Source organism: Octopus bimaculoides, chromosome 8, assembly GCF_046866305.1.
Source record: "Octopus bimaculoides isolate indiv1 chromosome 8, ASM4686630v1, whole genome shotgun sequence".
NCBI lineage: Eukaryota > Metazoa > Mollusca > Cephalopoda > Octopoda > Octopodidae > Octopus > Octopus bimaculoides.
Window position 1 is genome coordinate 94,756,700 of NC_142935.1, and position 20,000 is coordinate 94,776,699.

Genomic DNA, 20,000 nt, shown 5'->3' on the forward strand with positions numbered 1-20,000 from the left:
TGCATATAAAGTTATTGTTCATATGTGTGTATGTGTGTATGTGTGTTTGCATGCGTGTGTGCGCATATATATATATATATATATATATATATATATATACATATATATATATCAAAGTTCACACGCACGTACACACACACACACACACATATATATTTACTCAAGGCACGTGCCTGATATGTATATACTTATATGCATAAACATTTCTGTATGTAGATACATCCACATATATACACGCGGCACGTGCAATGAGTAAATACTTAATGGAGGTTACGCATTCATAAAGAAGTTGTTAAGAAAGGCCTTTTTCTTTGAGAGACAATATGTAAAATTTGCTTTGTGTGTGTGTGTGTGAGAGAGAGAGAGAGAGAGAGAGAGAGAGAGAAAGAGAGAGAAAGAGAGAGTGCCTATGTGGAGTGTATAAGTATGTGCGTGTGCGTGTGTATGTATATATATATATCCACACACATATATATGTATATATATGTGTGTGTGTGTGTATATACATATATGTACATACATACATATACATACATACGTATATATATATACATATATATATATATATATACATATATATACATACATATATATACATACATGTATATACATATATATATATATATATATATATACATGCATATATATACATATATACATACATATATATACATATATATATATATACATATATATATACATATATACATGCATAGATATACATACATATATACATACATATATATATATATATATATACATATATACATACATATACATATATGCATACATATATATACACATATATATATGCATATACATATATATTCATACATATATATACATATACATATATACGTATATATATATATATACATATACATACATATATATAGACATATATATATATATATATATATATATATATATATATATATATATATATATACATATAGATGCATATATATACATATATATACATATATATACATACATATATATACATATATATATATACATATATATACATACATATATATACATATATCTATATACATATGCATACATATACATACATATATATATACATATACATTGATGTATATACATATATGTATATACATATACATATATACATATACAGATATATATATATGCATACAAATAAATACATATATGCATACATATATATATATATATATATATATATATACATATATATATACATATATATATACATATATATATATACATATATATACATATACATATATGTATACATATACATATATGTATACATATACATATATATATATATATATATATACACGTACATATATATACATACAGACATACATACACATACCATGATATATGTATATACGCACATATAGGCACAACGCACATACAATACCGGAGTTTAGCGTATTACCATTTATTACGTAATTTACAGTGACTCCCTTATGACCGACATCTTCGTTTTTGACTCTTAGTCAATCATCAGTCATCATTAGTTAGGGTTATTTTGTCTTATATGAGTCCTTTCAGCTGACCAAAAGAATTTCAGTAGACCAACATAGTTGTCGTAAAGTAACTGTAAACTGCATTACTTATGAGGTGGTGGGATAGAGGTGTACACCTATGTATATGTTAGCCCTTTGCCTCCCTCAAGCATTTTTGTAAGTTTCTCCTAAACGTCCACCTATATGTTCAAACTTTTATTTAGCCCTTGTGACACAGAGCTTTCCTTTCGGTAGTAGAGAAGCATCTGGAATGTGTATCATATATAATTCATGGATGTCAGGAATTTGTTTTGTATACCTCATATAATACAGAAGATAGGCAAAGGGTTATTTTTCGCAAGGAAAAGGTTCCAAGGCCTACTGCAATCACACTAAGTGTTTATGTGTATAGATGTACGTGCATTTATACATATGTAAACATACATTACTTATGCATATTCACGTATTTTGTACACAGGCATACATACATATATACACACACACACACACATACATGTATATATATGCGTTTACACACATGTAATGTGTGCATGAGTATGCAAGTGTGCGTGTGTGTGTGTGTGCGTATGCATGCGTACGTGCGTACGATGTTCAAAATTTTCCGCATCAGCAAACTTTGTGTGTGCATGCTCAAAAGATGAGTAAAGATCTCCGGTTGCTGTCAGAAGAGACGGGCTATGCAATCCGATGATATTTCAAATTCATTTTTACTTGGATATGAAAGCAATAGTAATCGCGCTTTCACCTTTGACTGTAATATATTTATGTATCTACAGGGTGTCCACGAGGTCTGGGTACATGCAGTAAATAAAATCATAACATAAACAACTAAATATAAGAAATAATAAGTTCTTAAAGTACCCAGACTTTGTGGACATCCTGTACAATATATTCACCTGACCAACCCAAGATCACCATACATACACATCTCTTACCTTTTACTTGTTTCAGTCATTGGACTGCAGCCATGCTGCGGCACTGCCTTCAAGGATTTTTAGTCCAATGTGTTATTAATTTCTACACACATCAAAATAATTTAGTCGTCGTAAGCGTGTAAGTGCCAGTTATATATATATATATATGGAAATTAATTATACAGTGTATTGCAGTGTATATGTACTTGTGCATGTATAGAAGTTGTAATTGTTGTTTAACCCTAAGCCAGACATCACTGCATTCCAACCATGACCAGGCGTCCTTGTTTTACGACTACATTATCCGCTATTTCCTTCCACTTTAAGACAGTAGATTGCGATTTTGAGCAATTTGGTTGCTTTTTCTCGCACGTCGAGTAATGATATTGATACTCCTTTGTATACCATGATGCTGAATACGCAGCTACGTTTTGTGTCTGTGTGGTTTCTTTTGTTTTCTTTTCTATTGCTTCGAGTAAGGTCGGAATAGTTGTGCACCAATGTCTGGAGAATAGTGCGACGATACAAATGTGATATTAGTTTCGTATGAGTTTGTTTTCATTTTGTGTAACTGTGGGAAAGTTATGTAAATGACTTTATAAATAAAAGGTTGAAAAGTGTGTGAGAGAACAGACTTCTGTGGTAATTAGTTCGGAAAAATGCAAGTTGTTCTTGTACGCTACATACGCTTGATGGTTTGACAGGCAGTTTGCTAGCCAGTGTTTTGTGTTGTTTCTTGCAGTGGTGTTGAGTATCTTTTGCCTGAGGGAATAACAGGTATGAAACTGATAAGTTTGCTGGTGTCCATGGTTGTTAGAAATGTATTTGTGAGTAATTATATATTCTCTGTTTTAAATTCATCAATAATGTGATAGTTAAGTAAAGAGATACTATTCAGTGTTGCGATTTTGGAGTTGGAGATGTGTAGAATATTTGAGGACGACGTGCATAGGGGTATGATAGTACTTAGCTGGTTTGTTAGGCCTTAAAAATTTTACAGCTTTGCTCAGCTTCCAAAGTCTTAGAATTTAAAGAGTATTGGTATGAGTACATTTCTGTGTCTTAGAGTGTAATGACGCCCTCAGGCCCTAGTCGTCTTAAATGTACATTTGTGTTTTTGTCTACTCTTGGAGCTTTTGGGATTTTAGACTGGTATTTTTGTCGTCTAATGGAAGGAAAGAATCAAAATCATGGTTCAGGTGTAAGCTATGTATTTTTCATTCTTTCTTCCTGTGCTATTTGTGTGATTTTTGTGAGCTAGTTTTCAAAATACTTCTGGTAAGTGCGTATCCTTAATGTTGCGATGTTGGTACATTATTTAAGTACGTAATTGTGACATGGGTTCAGACGTAATCGTTGCTACATCAACAGTCACATCATGATCCACGCTGCTAATTGCTATATATAGTGTTTTGCTTTCAGCATTTTGGTTTATATTAGATACAAATGTTTGAAAGACACTTCTTATGTTTTATATGACATATTTCTTCTGTTATTTCCTTCTTTAATTGTTTGAGGTTGAGTTTATTATTTCTATTGCATGTGGTTTTGGTGAATGCCACTCAGTGGGTATTGTATGGTTGGCTATACGATTGGGTTTTGTACTTTTTATTTTACCATGTAGGTTATGATAAATAGATGTGTCCATAATCATTTGATTGAATATATGCACTGTAGTTCCAACGTTGATGATTCTGGTGTTGTTGAACTTTGAAAACATCGTTTCTGTTTCTTGATGTAACTCGTTCCTTTGTACTTTAGGTAGTCCAAGGAACGTGACGCTAAGTAATTGGGGTGTGTAGCGATGAAGGTAATATCTAAAAAAAAAGAGCTATTACAGTTGTCTCGGTAAGGTATGTGTATGTGCATTGGAGTAGATTGTTTAGCGTGTAAAGGGAGTTCAGCTCTGATATTAAGGTACCTCTTTTGATATCTGTAATATTTAAAAAACTAGGAAGCGGTGAGGACATTGAAGTCACCATCAACGATAGCATTTGTGAGAGTGCCAAAGTGTTCCAGTTGGAGTATGTCACCTAGTGGGACAGTTGATGAGGTCATTGGTAATCTATGTGTAAATGGTAGCTCAAATTATATACACTTTATATACGCTTTATCCCACGTTGCTCCAACCCATTAAGCTGGCAAAAGTGAGTAGAACCTGTATTTCAAAGGGCCAGCCTTGTCGCATTCTGTGTCACACTGAATCTCCTTGAGAACAATGCTAAGGATACGCGTGTTTGTGGAGCATTCAGCCACTTGCACATTAATTTCACGAGTAAGCTGCTCCATTGATCGAAACAACTGGAACCCACCGCGTCGTAACCAACGGAGTACCAGTTACTCAATACGTAAACATACACACTGAGTGGGGTGGCAGTCTATGGGTATCTGATATACATCCCAGATATATAAAATGATAAACGACAAGAGGATCAACAAGGACAATCACAATCAAAATGCGCACGTGTGTGTGCGTGAGTGCCGACATGCATACCTCGGCCTAATAAGTCTTTGCAAAGACTACCATATGAACACTAATACAATAAACTGGAACGATTACTTAAACATCAATGAAGCGGGCAGTCCAAGCGATCTTTTTCTGCAGGTAGTGCAGCTCAGCCCACCAAGCACAAAAGGATATGAATTACAGGATTTTATAGGATTTTCTATAAAGACTGCAGATACTACTAATGATTCTGCTAGCTTGCCACCTTAATACTACTACTTCTACTACTACTACTACTACTACTACTACTACTAATAATAATAATAATAATAATAATAATAATAATAATAATAATAATAATGATGATCCTTTCTACTTTAGGCACAAAGCCTGAAATTTTGGGGGAAAGGACAAGTCGATTACATCGACCCCAGTGTTTCACTGGTGCTCAATTTATCGACCTCAAAAGGATGAAATGCAAAGTCAACCTCGGCAGAATTTGAACTCTGAACGTTCAGACGGACGAAATGCTGCTAAGCATTTTGCCAGGCGTGCTAACTATTCTGTCTTGATAATGATAATAATAATAATAATAATAATAATAATAATAATAATTATTATTATTATTATTATTATTATTATTATTATTATTATTATTATTATAGGATCTTCTTTAAAACGGGGGCCACATTTTTGATTAATGTTTTACGTAGTGTTTTTGGTACGGAAAGACTTTCAAACTTCGTATACTTATCTATTTTGTGTTATAGAACAGAAAAATATTTTTGTATTCGAATTTATTTCATGTAAAAAATTGTCTTATTTCGATAATTTCAACCAATCACTGACAAGTATTCAGTTGTTTACATTTACTCCTTTGGCTCACAAAGCGATGTAAAGCGTATTTAATCTCCATACCTTCGTTTTATTTGCTTTTTTCATTTTAAATTTGCTTTAACCCTAACCCTAGGGTTAGGGTTAGAGTTAGGGTTAGGGTTAGGGTTAGGGTTAATTGTTTCAGAATCGTTTGTTTATGTAGTCGGCACTTAATGTATATCGGCTGAATGGACGTCAGTGATTGGTTGAAATTACAGAAATACGACAACTTTAACATGGAATAATTTATGGATTTCTTTTTCTTTAAAGAAGACTAAGAGAAAAAGATGTTTTATATGACACATTCTACCAGTGTTCCAAGTTTCAAAGTGTTTCGTTAATGAAAAATGTGGCCCCCGTTTTAAAAAAGATCCTTATTATATCTTTATTCTTCTCAAAGACAATACAAATACAAAATATTAAATTACAATAATTATAAAATGGTCAAGGGTATTTTTTTTATAAAAGGAATAAACTTGTCAGAAGAGTGGTTAGTGGTGTGATGATACTATCGCATTCAATGTCGACACTTGCCAATTTCATGCTAAAAGCCTACAGCAGAATATCAAGGATAAGCACGGTGTATCGTAGAAAGGAGACAGGGTAATTGAATGTCTTCAGAATAATGATAGCAGACACAAGCACTTCATACCAGATGGTTTCATTCGCAGATCACCACACACACACACACACACACACACACACACACACATATATATTCAAGCACAGCTGTGTGTTTTTAAAAAGATTTCGCTTCGCAACCATTTGGTTACGGTTTCCGTCCCAAGACGCGGTATCTTAGGCAAGTGTCTTCAACTATAGTTCCGAGCGGGTAATCAATGCCTTGTAAATTAATTTAGTTGATGGAAACTATGTGGAAGCCTGTAATGTGTGTGTGTGTGTGTGAGAGAGAGAGAGAGAGAGAGAGAGAGGGAGAGAGAGAGAGAGAGAGAGAGAGAGAGAGAGAGAGTTTGTGTATCTGCTTTGCGTTTGTCTACACCCTGCTTGACACAAAACAACGAGTAAACAATTAGGAAAACAATAACAATAAACATTAAACAAGAAAAATATAACAATGAGATTTCCCCAATAGGGGGTATGACCACTCAGGGTTGGCTCAGTACCCCACCAATCCTGAATCACTCGACGCTTCGAGGGTACTCGGAAAGGGTACACTTCTCCTCCTGAAATTCTCCAGCCTGCAGGCGCATTATTAGAGCAGGTCCACTCACACGGGCCATTTTCGCTACATTCACCCACCTTTCAGAGAATGTACTTGGGGGGGGGGGGGCAGCACTTCTCTCTCCATCCTCATATTCCGTTCCAAGTGAAATTTTAAAATGTTGATGAGGGATTGGCCGTCTGTCTTCAGTCCTTTCAACCTAGTCCACCATACAACCTCTTTCGCTACTGCTACCAGACAGGAAAATTGCCTGTCCTTCTTGGCCAAAGGAAGGTGGCGGGCCAATCTTCACTATGAACTCAGCCGATAGCCTGATCCGTCCAACACATAACTGTTCGGCATAACTCCACAAGTTAGTAATGCATGGACACTGGACGAGTGCGTGCAGAACAGTTTCGTCGCTCTGCGCGCATCTCGGGGAGGTCCATCTGACAGCACTTCCGTGCCTGTAGACTTTATCTCGAACTGGCAGTGCCCCCCGGTAGCACTGCCAAGCGAGGGATTTTTGGAAGTTATCCGTCGTCCCAGGCTCGAAAGTCTTCCGGAGCAGACTGGTGAGTTCGACTTCACCGACGCCCAGCACCTCTCGGAGTGCGTCATCACACTTCCCCACCACTAACACTGTATGGACTTGGTCGGGATTCCGCAAGTTTGCGCCTCTCCAACCAAATCCTCGACGACAACCGCAAACCTCTTCGCTAATACCTTGGCCAAAATCTTAAACTCTGTGCTGAGCAGAGTTATGGGCCTGATGTTATCTAATGTGTCCTTCTCGTCTTCGTCTTTCCTTATCAGTGTCACTACACCTCGGCTCACAGAACTGGGAATTGTCCCGTTCTGCTGCCATTTGCAGAAGAGTGCTTCGAGGAGATTGGAGAATAAGTCTGGCTTATTGACGTAAATCTCGTAGGGCAGACCATCCAAACCAGGTGACTTGTCCCTCAGGCAGCCGACAAGGGCCTCCTGAAGTTTGGCTGAAGTTATCTGCTTTTCGCGGCGCTGAACGTCGGCCATCGAGAGGCGCGGCAAACCGTCTAGGTAGGGACTGAAGTCCGATACTGTCTCTGACCCGCCACTCACCCCGAACAACTGAGCAAAGTGCTGGTGAAAGGCCTCACACATCGTATTCGTCTCGGCTCGTCAAAGACCGGATTGTGGTTTTGTTACCATGATGCGCCTCCTCCATGCGGGCCCATCGAACAGCCTTGGTCCCCTCGTTTCTCAGAGTACGTGCCTTAGCTCTGACAATGCAACCTTCATGTTTTGCACTGAAGAACTGGTCTAATGCCATTGTCTCTGCTAGCACGTCAGTTGCAATCCCACTACAAATCGTCTCGTCTAACGTAGCCACTAGCTCCTCCTACTTTCTATTTTTTCTAACGGTACTTCTTTGCTAAACCCTATCGATATTTCTCTAATCTCTCTTTTGAGAGCCGCCCACCACCTGTTGTTGACGACTTCCCCACCCCTGTGAACTTTTGCTTAACTACATTGTTGACCTGGTCCCTGAAAGCCTTACGTGCCAGAAACGACATGTTCAGCCTCCAGTACCTGGGTCCTACCTCACGCATCTTATCTAGGTCGACTGTACAGATTACAAACTTGTGATCGGAATAGGCGACCGTTTTGAAAAGTGGACATCCTACACTATTACTGTCTAATTTCCTTGTGAAAATCCTGTCTATATACGATTTAGATGAACCTATGCGATTGATCCAGGTCCACACTGGCGCATTGGGAAAATTTCGTCGGTACCTGTCAGACAGTTGGAACTGGCTGATCAAATGCTTGAGGCTTTTGCAATCCCCGCTTGTATCAGCTGCTCCCAGAAAATCTCAGTCCCCCACTAACAGTAAAGCGCGAGACGTACCCAGCAAGACTTCCAGACGCCGATTGAAATCCGGCCGTTTAGCGCTGGTAGGGGCGTAGACGGTCACCAGTCTAAAGACACCACCTTCGCTATTGTTCACGTCGAGGACCAGCTTACCGTCCGGGATCTGGATGATCGACCTTACCTCGAGATCCAGGTCTTTCTTAAACTGCCCTGCCACCCCACCTCCCATTCCCGGCCTATTAACAAATGCAAAGATCTGATAGTCGTCGAAAATGAAATGGGGACTAGTGCTCGTGTGTTGGAAATCCTGGTCTCACTGACAGCAATAACGTCCAATTATAAAGACCTGAGGTCGTTGAGCAGACGCCCCTGCTTCCAGGGCGACCCCAGGCCTCGAACGTTTCAACTTTCTATTCTTAATATGGCCATGTTGGCAGGCTAAATCTAGAGATGAAAGGTTTACTTACTTCCCGATGTCTTATGAAGGTCGGGTGGTTCGACTTCCATAATTGGTGAGGTTTTGTTTGGGAACCCCTTTAAAAGCCTCGATGTGGGTTTCACGTTCAGAGTTCCCACGTCCCGAGGAAAGCTCTCTTGAATTTGTGTATAGGAATCGAGCGGCATTCGTGCCAGAAGCAAATCTCTTGGAATGTGAAAAGTGCTCGAATCAAAAATCACCCCGTGTGTTTCAATTTCAGTGCTTTGTGTTACGAGGGCCATCAATTCCTTGTTGGCCCTTCCGATAAGTGCGAACTTGAGTATTTTTTGTTGGTGTGGTTTTTTATTTGCTTGTTTGACTGTGGAGGGTGATGGTTTTGTTGGTTTCAGCTGTGTCTGTGTTTGCTGTGAGTGTGGTATCTGCGTTTTCAGATGTTTGTGTGAGTGTTTGTTTCTTGTGTCTGCTGAGGTTGTTTGCGTTCGGAGGATTTTGCTGATGATGCTGGTGTAAGTTGCGTTGGTATTGATGTTATTGGGGAGATGTTTGCGTGGGTTTGTCTGTATTTTTCTTTGTTGTGGGTGTTGTTATGTCTTGTGGAGTTTTTATTTTGTTTTCTTTTTTTTTTTTTTTGGTGAGGGAGGGCTTTTGGTATTCCTTCGTATTCACTACTGGAAGATAAAGGGTCTGTGGCTATGAGTGTGTCTATCTGTGTACTCTTTTACTCTTTTACTTGTTTCAGTCATTTGACTGTGGCCATGCTGGAGCACCGCCTTTAGTCGAGCAAATCGACCCCAGGACTTATTCTTTGTAAGCCTAGTACTTATTCTATCGGTCTCTTTGGCCGAACCGCTAAGTTACGGGGACGTAAACACACCACCATCGGTTGTCAAGCGCTGTTGGGGTGGGGGGAAACACAGACACACAAACATATACACACACACACATACATATATATATATATGCATATATACGACGGGCTTCTTTCAGTTTCCGTCTACCAAATCCACTCACAAGGCTTTGGTCGGCCCGAGGCTATAGTAGAAGACACTAGTCCAAGGTGCCACGCAGTGGGACTGAACCCAGAACCATGTGGTTGGTAAGCAAGCTACTTACCACACAGCCACTCCTGCGCCTGTATGTCTATGCATTTATTCATGTGTGTGTTTGGGGTGGGAGAAGTGGGAGAGCTTTCCTCGTTTCCTCCGAGGCTGGTTAATGTCTTTGGTGGTGTTTCGTTTGTTGTTTCCGGTGGTTTTGCTGGTACTGGTTCTGGTTGTGGTCTTCGCCTCGGCTTTGGCAGCAGTGGAGACTTTCGACCCCTTGCACCTTTTATCAGTTGAGGGCCGAAGGCTCGCAAATGGGTTGTTTCTCCACAAATGAAACAATGTAGCCTTTTGCCCTCAGTCATTATGTGTATTACCGTCCTATTTTGGAGACGGATGTGGTCCGGGATCCTTTTTACGTTTTCTGGCCTGAGCTGGAGAAGTATCTCCAGGTCAACCCCGGACCAGTCCTTCCTCACAGTTTTTGTCACCTCTATTGGGACGGTATCTGACACTTGCTCGATTACGCATCCCAGAAGTCACCACATATCAAGTCCTGAGGGAATCCTGGGAATGCAGACACGGGCTGTTATTTTTCGCATATGTGAGGGGTACATAATGACCTTCCTGGTTTTGCAAGGGCTCATTGAGCGCTTCATAGCGAGGTCTTCTGACTTAAAAAGCACCGAAATGGTGCCGTATTGTCTACCCCTCGCAATGTACTCGATGTCATCCCTGAGATATCTCAGCGCAGCTTCAACATCTGTTTGTGTTGTTAAAGCCGCTTTCTTCGGCCCTGCTGAGATGCATCTGAAGCGTACCATCCTTTCTCTCCACTAAATCGATCGTTTCTGCTGAAATCGTTAGGCTGGCCCAAGTTTGCTTGTTTCATGATTTTCCAGGCTTCGGCCAACTTTTCACCTTTGTTTGTGAGGTCTTGGCTGAATCGTGGTCCAACTTCGGCTGCAGCCGCTACGAAAGTGTTCTTGTTGTTGTTGGTAATATTGATATCATTGTTGTTGTTATTGTTGCTGCTGCTGCTGCTGCTGCTGCTGCTGCTGCTGCTGTCTCTCCTATTGTTGATGTTACTACTACTACTACTACTGTTGCTGCTGGCACTGGTGGTAGCGGTGGAGACGGTGGTGCTTCCGCTTGTGCTGTTGTTGTTTGTAATTTTCTTCTCTTGTTTCTGCGGTGGTAAAGGGGAGGAAAGAAGCAGGGGGGAATTAATTTTCATACGTTCCACATGCACTGTTGTTGTTGTTGTTGTTGTTGTAGCTATAGCAGTCGCTCTCTTCTTCAACCTGGCCGCTCTATCTTGTCGATAACCCACTGTTCTTTTCAGCGGACGGGAGGTTTTCGTTCGCTATCTTTGAATTTAGCGAAAAAAAAAAAAGAGGGGGTGTTGTAACCCAAACAAATCCCAAAATAGCCCCCTAAGGGCTACAAATGGGAAAGAACTAATCAGTTCCCCAAGATCCTGGTTTGTTTAATTAGGCAACAATAACAAATGTTCAATGGAAAACAATGTGTAACAATGAGAATAATAGCAAAACTTACGCAGCAGCAGCAGCAACAACAACAACTTGCATGTGACCTGGATAAACTTTAAAAAAGCTTATGACATGTGACCGCATTCATGGATTCAGAGAATGTGCGTGCACTGATCAAAAACAGCAAGCCTAGATGGAAAATACGTCTTTTCTGTAACAACAAGCACTTAGTCGAGGTAACAACCAAAAGAGATAACTTCCAGGGATATTCATGTTCACCATTGCTATTTGTTGTAGCCTTGATCTCATTTTCTATAGTTTTCCGCAAAGTCAACACGCACGACAAGCTGAAGAAGAATGGACCTCGTCCCGACCGCCTTCATGAATGATTTAAAACTGTTTTCAGAAACAGAAGCTGGAATGGAAAGACTGGTCAAGTTTGTACAGATATGCAGCAAGGAGGTAGGAATGCAATTCAGGATCTCAAAGTGTGCGGTGATCACTTTGAAACAGGGGGGGAGAGCAGATTGCAGAGGTGTAGAATTGTCAGAGAGCGAATGAGAGGTTCGGATGATGGTGTGTACAAGTACCTTGAGATCTTGAAGCTGGAAGACATCTTGCTCAAATAAGTGAAATACAAGGTCGCCGTTGCATATTTGAAGCGCCTCATACTTCTCTTGAAGTCAAAACTCAATGCAAGGAAACTTGTGACAGCCATCAACATATGGGTTGTTGCTGTAGTTCGCTATAGTGCACCTACTCTGAAATGCAGACGAGCGAAGATTGAACAACTCGATCGCAATACCCGAAAGACGATGTCAATACACAGTGCCCTACACCCTAAGGTGAACCATACAGGTTGTACAGGAAAAGGAGTAAAGGTGGACGTAGCCTGATAAGTATACGGGAGTGTATCGACAGTATTTGGCAAACAGCGAATAGTATGCTGCTAATGCAGAAAGATTTACCAACAACGGGGTTGAAAGCGCTAATGAACTGCGATCATGAATAGCCAACGAGAGAGAAGAAACTCTACTCTGCATGTAATTATATCGTCAGTTCCATCGTGAAACAAACAATTTAGAAAATCAGGAAGCATCATGAAGGTGGCTCAGCAATAGTGACCTTAAAAAGAAAACTCAAAACCTGATCATCGTTGTCCAGAACCAGGCATTGAATACCAAAGCTCAGTGGAAAAAGAAACAAGTGCAACGAACTTCTGTGGAATGTGTGAGAAGAAGGTTGAAAACGTGACTTGCATCGTTAGCGTTTGTGAAAGTCTTACACAGAAAGAGTATAAGCGCAGACATGACAAGGTAGTCCTAAACCTTTACTGGTTACTGTGCCGGAAATATGGATATGAGGTAACGGACGCAAAGATCCTCTGGGTCTTTGACTTCCAGATGGACAAGGTGTTAAAGCACCGAAGACCGGATATACTAGCCTTTAAGAGGGACAAGCAAGAGTGCTTATAATTGACGTGGCAGAACTGCGAAATTTGTGTCATACGAGTAGGTGTCTATGTTGTTGATAAAACCACTTGCAATTATAATTTTCCGTGGCTTTTTGCTTTTTATTCACTGAAATTCTTATTTTCTTTTTATGGTATGGGGCGGGTTATTTAGTTCACTTGACGCCTTTGTCAATCAAGTCAAACCAAAAAGATGTTTAAATAAGATTAAAGAAAAGTTTTCTGTGAAATGCAATTTGATCGGATTTGCTTGCTTTGTTAAGAGTTATGCATGTAAGAATATTCTTTTCTACTTTAGGCACAAGGCCAGAAATTGTGGGGGTGGGGGCCAGTACATTAGATCGACTCCAGTACACAACTGGTACTTAATTTACCGACCCCCGAAAGAATGAAAGGCTAAGTCGACCTCGATGGAATTTGAATTCAGTTCGTAAAGAAAGACGAAGTACCGCTAAGCATTTCGAGCGGCGTGCAAAAGTTTCTTATTTCTTTATTGCCCACAAGGGGCTAAACATAGAGGGGACAAACAAGGACAGACAAAGGGATTAAATCGATTACATCGACGCCAGTGCATAACTGGTACTTAATTTATCGACCCCAAAAGGATGAAAAGCAAAGTCGACCTCGGCGAAATTTGAACGTAGAACGTAGCGGCAGACGAAATACCGCTAAGCATTTCTCCCAGTGTGCTAACATTTCTGGCAGCTTGCCATTAATCCAACTCATTGCAGAATATTGAGCCAAAAGTCAAATAAATTAAAATAATATGATTGGTAGAATTCTTCTTCTGTTTTTTAAATGAATGAAGTGAGAATTAATTGAATGAAACTCGATAGTTTAATAAAGGAATGTTAGGTATATAGAAAATATATTACTTTGATTATGAAAATTCGTGGAAAAAGGTGAAATGAAAAGACTAACCAATAACGACAGTACAAATATATCTTACTCGTTGTAAACACCAGCAAAAATAGAAATGGCTTCTAATTTAGGAACAAGACCAATAATTTTGGAGAGAGGGGCTAGTTGCTACTATCGACTCTAGTACTTGACTAGTGCCTTATTTTATCGACACCTGAGGGATGAAATGAAAAGTTGGCCTCTGCTATATTTTACATTCTGAGTTCAAATCCTTTCATCTTTCCCAGGTTGATAAAATAGAAGACATGTTCAATACTGGAGTCGATGGTATAGAGCTAGCTCTCTCTCCTCAAAGTTCAAATATAGTATTTTATGAACATGGAAAATTTTATTCATAAGCAGCTTATCTCTAACACGCTCTACATAGAGTGATTCGATTTTTTTTTCTTTTTGCATATTTGCACACAGGATGTCTTATAATCTATTTAATCTGCCAATTTTCTATGCGATACTATGATAACCGTGGAGGCGCAATGGCCCAGTGGTTAGGGCAGCGGATTCGCGGTTATAGGATCGCGGTTTCGATTCCCAGACTGGGCGTTATGAGTGTTTATTGAAAGAAAACACCTAAAGCACCACGAGGCTCCAGCAGGGGATGGTGGCGAACCCTGCTGTACTCTTCACCACAACTTTCTCTCACTCTTACTTCCTGTTTCTGTTGTGCCTGTAATTCAAAGGGCCAGCCTTGTCACACTGTGTCACGCTGAATATCCCCGAGAACTACGTTAAGGGTACACGTGTCTGTGGAGTGCTCAGCCACTTGCACGTTAACTTCACGAGCAGGCTGTTCCGTTGATCTGATCAACTGGAACCCTCGACGTCGTAAGCGGAGTGCCAACAATAACAACTATGATAACCATAATTGTTTCGTTTGGCTGCGACTTGAAATTTTTAGTTACTTTCTTCTAAATTTTATTTTTATTTATTTTTATTTTTTTTACATGTTCTTACTGAAAATGTACCGTTCTGGTTTTATTTCATCTCCGCCTACTCGTCACAGTACAGATGTGTTGGGAAGAGGGCTTTAGTCTCTGGTTCACTGCCTCGTGTTCATCGATTTTTAAGACTGAGCACGAGACAACTGTTCCAACTATCCTCCGATGCTGTAAGAGATGGTGCAACTAGTGGAGCAGTGGGTCAGCAGCAGTCGGTACCCGCTTTTATCGTTGATGCTGATTTTACTCACTTTTTCTTTGGTATTGCAGCTTCCTAAGGCTGAAAACCTTCACGTGGCACAAGTATAACAGCTTAACCTGTTTTGTACATCTAATCCCATTGGTCGTGTTTTGGTACTTTTTTTTTTTCACTCACGACTGGGCGCAATTTTGAAATGGCACTATAGTCTTGACAGGTCATAAAGATTTGCAAGTCCACGTTGATCAATCCATCTCCGAGCACATGTATATCATCGCCCTTTCGCTTACCAGAGCTCTACTAGTCATTAACAATACCACAAGCTGTCATTCTTGTGTTACGTCGACCCATCTATTGTGGTACAAGTCAAGAGCCAGGATGAATTTTACTATTTCAGCCTACCATTTAGTTTCATCTTTAGTCTCGAAAAGCAGTCAGACGCTACAGTAAGATTTACCTCACTCAATAATCACAGTACTGCACCTTACATCAGTGAGTGGTTTTCTTTTAACCTGTCTTTTAAAGACATACAACAACACACTCTTTTCTTTGTGATACGTCATCTTTCTCCTTATTCACTTTTAGATATACTTTCAGTCGGGTTTCTTCTTGATAGATCTCTTCAAACTTTGCACCTCTTACAGAATGTGTGAGAATACGTTTTACACGAGTCTTTCCTCACCTGTGTATGTGTATGTGTATGTATCTGTATGAATGAAGTTGTTTATTGTTGTTATTATTGTTATCGTTACTAAACGAGTCGTTGTTATTGGTTTGAAATTTTGGCACAAAACCAGCGACTTCGGGGTGTGGGGTAAGTCGGTTACATCAACCCCAGTGCTCAACTGGTACTTACTTTATCGACCCCGAAAGGTTGACCGGTAAAGTCGACCTCGGCGGAATTTGAACTCAGAATGTTCAGACGAATGAAGTGCCGCTAAGCATTTTGCCAGCTCGCCGCTTTATATCATTATTGCTAACATTCGTACCAAAAACAGAAGAATCAAAAATACATATTTTTTTGTTCTTTTTTTTTCTATCTTTAACAAAATTTTTGTTCAACTTTAGGTTCTGTGTTAGCTTTGCTCAAAAGCTAAAGCTATTGTTTGATTTAGGGAAGTGTCTCACCTGGATTTTTTTGTTGCATGTCGGCTTGCGAAGTATTAAAGGTCTTTAATTTTTAATTTATTTTATTTTACTTATTTATTTGTTAAATACGACTAAACAAAAGAGAAACTTCTGGACTTCTTTTCAATAATTCCGCGCGATATAACATTTAAATGATAATCTAACATTTTTTGTAATCAACAAAAATGTAATCCATAAACCAGAGCAAAAGTAAGCGTGTCTTTCCAGGGCACGAAGCAACAACAATAATAATGATAATGGCTTCAAATTTTGCCACAAGGGCAGCAATTTTGGGGGAGGGGATAATTCGATTACATCGACCCCAGTGCTGAACGAGTCATTATTATTAGTTTGAAATTTTGGCACAAAGCTAGCGACTTCGGGGTGTGGGGTAACTCGGTTACATCAACCCCAGTGCTCAACTGGTATTTAATTTATCGACTCCGTAAAGATGAAAAAGCAAAGTCGACCTCAGCAGAATTTGAACGTACAACGTATCGAAGGGCGAAATACCGCTAAGCATTTCGTCCAGTGTATTAACGGTTCTGTCAGTTCGCTACCTTAAATAATGATAATAAAAATACATAATAATAATGGTAATCTTCAAGTTTAGGAAGATAAAAAAATAAATAAAAATATTCAAGGGAAATAACTGAACGACTTACCAGTATTATCCGTTTTCTTCTAGCGGTTTATAAATAAATCACACCCTAACCCTAACGTCAATCAAATCACGTGTGTGATTTATTTATAAACAGAGATGTACGGAGAATACTGGTAAGACGTTCAGTTACTTCCCTTGAATTTTTTTTTTTTAATCCCCCTAAACTTGAAGATGACCATAATAATAATAATAATAATAATAATAATAATCCTTTTTACAATATGCATAAGGCCCGAAATTTGTGGGGAGGGGACCCCAGTGTGTCACTAGTATTTAATTTATCGACCCTGAAAGGATGAAAAGTAATGTCGACCTCGGTAGAACGTTAGGACGGACGAAATGCTGCCAAGCATTGTGTCCGGCGTGCTAACGATTCTGCCAGCTTGCAGCCTCAATAATAATAATAATAATAATAATAATAATAATTCTTTCTACTATAGGCAAAAGAATCTGAAATCTTGATTGAGAGGGCTAGTCGACGCCAGTACTTGACTGGTATTTATTCCACCAACCCCGAAAGGATGAAAAACAACGTCGAACTCGACAAAATTTGAATTCTAATCGCAAAGGCAAACAAAATACCGTTAGGCATTTTGTCCGGCATGCTAACAATTCTGCCAGCTTCCCACCTCAAGCAATAGTAATGATGATAATAATGGCTTCTGATTTAGACACAAGGCCAACAATTTTAAGAGGTGGAGATTACTTGACTAATACTTTATTTTATCGACTCCTAAACAAAGAAAGGTAGAGCTGATTTCAGTGAGAGTGAACTCAAAATCTAAAGAACCGAAACAAAACATTTTTTCCGGTATTCCAACGATTCTGCTAACTCAGGTGCAAGGTTTGAAATTTGAGATCGGAGATATTCTAATACATCGCTTCAAATTGTATTTTTTCGACCACAAGTGAATAAAAGACGAAGTTGAAGTTGGCATTTGAGACTCAGTACGTGTTACATAACTCTGAAAGCGAAATATTTTTATGTACGGTGAGGGAGCATACAAACGGGAATAGGTGTTATAGAGCTGTCCCAATTCGCAGGGTTTCTAAGGAGTCTAAATCACCGATATACTCTCCCTGAACGGGATTTGTGGCAGGGTTGCTCAGTTACAGCTGAGCGGACTATAACAACGTGAAATGAGGTACTATTCTATATCTTTGAGATGAGGAACTATGTACATTATTTACAATGGCTGGAAAGGTGTCCTCACCTTGTTTGTTGTTACCACAACGTTTCGGCTGATGTACTCTCCAGAACACTTGATGAAAGCTGGAGAGTACATCAGCCGAAACATTGTGTTAACAACAAACAAGGTGAGGACACCTTTCCAGCCATTGTAAATAATGTGAAATGAAATATTTTGCTCCAGAACAAAGCGCATCGCCCTGATCCAGAATCGAAAACGCAATCTTGTGATCGTATGCGTGCAACACACTTAATCACTACGCCACGCGCTTTCACACAAGATGTCATAAGTTATCTATTTAAGTAGTGCTTAATCACTTACTTTAATATTTTGTAAATCATCTATTTAAAGATGTCCTTCTAGTAATTCTTTGCCCATGAGGTGTTCAGGTTCAAACGTAACAGAACTCTTTTCTTCACAGAGACATTAATGTACCTCAATCTTTTCTTATATTTGTTTAACCCTTTGCCTGTGCTGTGCATCACATGCAATACACAGGACATATATCCCAGGTGTTCATGCATCGTATATGATACACATTCACAATTTTTTTCAAACACCAGAGTAATCGGGACTTATTACTCACAGCGTATGAAACAATGGATAAAACAAGCACGGACGTTTAGAACAAACTTATGAAAATTCTCTGGAGAAGCAAAAGGTTACATTTTGTACTGTTTTAATGTTTTTATTTGATTATTTTTGTTCAGAATTTGCTTGTTATTTAGTTATAGAGGTCGACCAATTAACTTTCTGTCCCTCAAGTGTGGAAAGTGATTTCTCCAAATATTTCAATGTTTTACGAATTCTATTAATAACATGATTTATGGCATAAAGAAGTCTTTCATCTAAAATCTCACAAAGACTGAAATGTTTCCGATGTAAGGTGTTGAAATATTCATGCGTTTCCCTTAATAACATTTGCCGCTTAAATGAAATGAAATAGCTCCAGCTAAGAATTAAAACGGTGTTTTTGAGGATTTGTTTAGCTCAGAAATGATTTCTTTCAATGTTATCCTTCACAAAATTGACAAGGCAGAAGACCTGGCTTTTTAAGAAAGGTAAATCAATCAATTGCAGTGATACTCGTGTCTTCCTCAGGTACATTGCTGGTGTAAGTAAAAGAAACATAGTTTCGAAAGAGTATCTAAATCGTATCATAAACTCACCAGACTGTAGGAAGTGACTGTTAGCACCTAATTAATTTATTCTAAATTACTTGCTTCATTTAAGAATATGATATCACGCTTGGATGAAAATGCATAAGACAATATAAAACTATGAAAATATAGTAATTTTATAGTAAGTATTTCTGTGTGTGTGTGTGTGTGTGTGTGTGATAGACCCGAGTTTCATATTATACTTATTTAAAATACAAACAGACACGTGTTTTATATTTTACAACTGTATTTCTATATGGTGGAATTATACTAGGCAAAAACTTAAAAATCAAACTTTTATGATGTACCTAAATATAATTGATGCAATCGGATTCCACGTGATATAATATTTTAAAATTATGTAGTTAGATATAGAAAATGATACAATTATATTGCATATTAAGATGATAAAATCCTCATTTATACGATATTGCAATTGTGTTTTCTATAATATTAAATATCATACAATATTATCATTATATTTATAAATTACACAATTATTTTTATAATATAATACATGCAATCGTACATTATTGAAACAATGAATTATGCAATATGCAATAACTATATATACACATTTT

At 38.6% G+C, this 20,000-nt stretch overlaps 2 protein-coding genes across 2 annotated transcripts in view; one reads left to right on the plus strand and one right to left on the minus strand.

Moving 5' to 3' along the window:
• LOC106874585 (uncharacterized) overlaps positions 1-20,000 on the minus strand; it is a 78,070-nt gene that overhangs the window by 57,596 nt on the left and 474 nt on the right. The window lies entirely within an intron of this gene.
• Positions 18,761-20,000, plus strand: part of LOC106874583 (uncharacterized) — a 236,416-nt gene continuing 235,176 nt past the window's right edge. Inside the window, exon 1 of the mRNA XM_052970258.2 lies at positions 18,761-18,920. Within this exon, the coding sequence (XP_052826218.1) occupies positions 18,895-18,920 (26 nt within the window). The 5' untranslated portion in view covers positions 18,761-18,894. The remainder of the gene's footprint in view (positions 18,921-20,000) is intronic.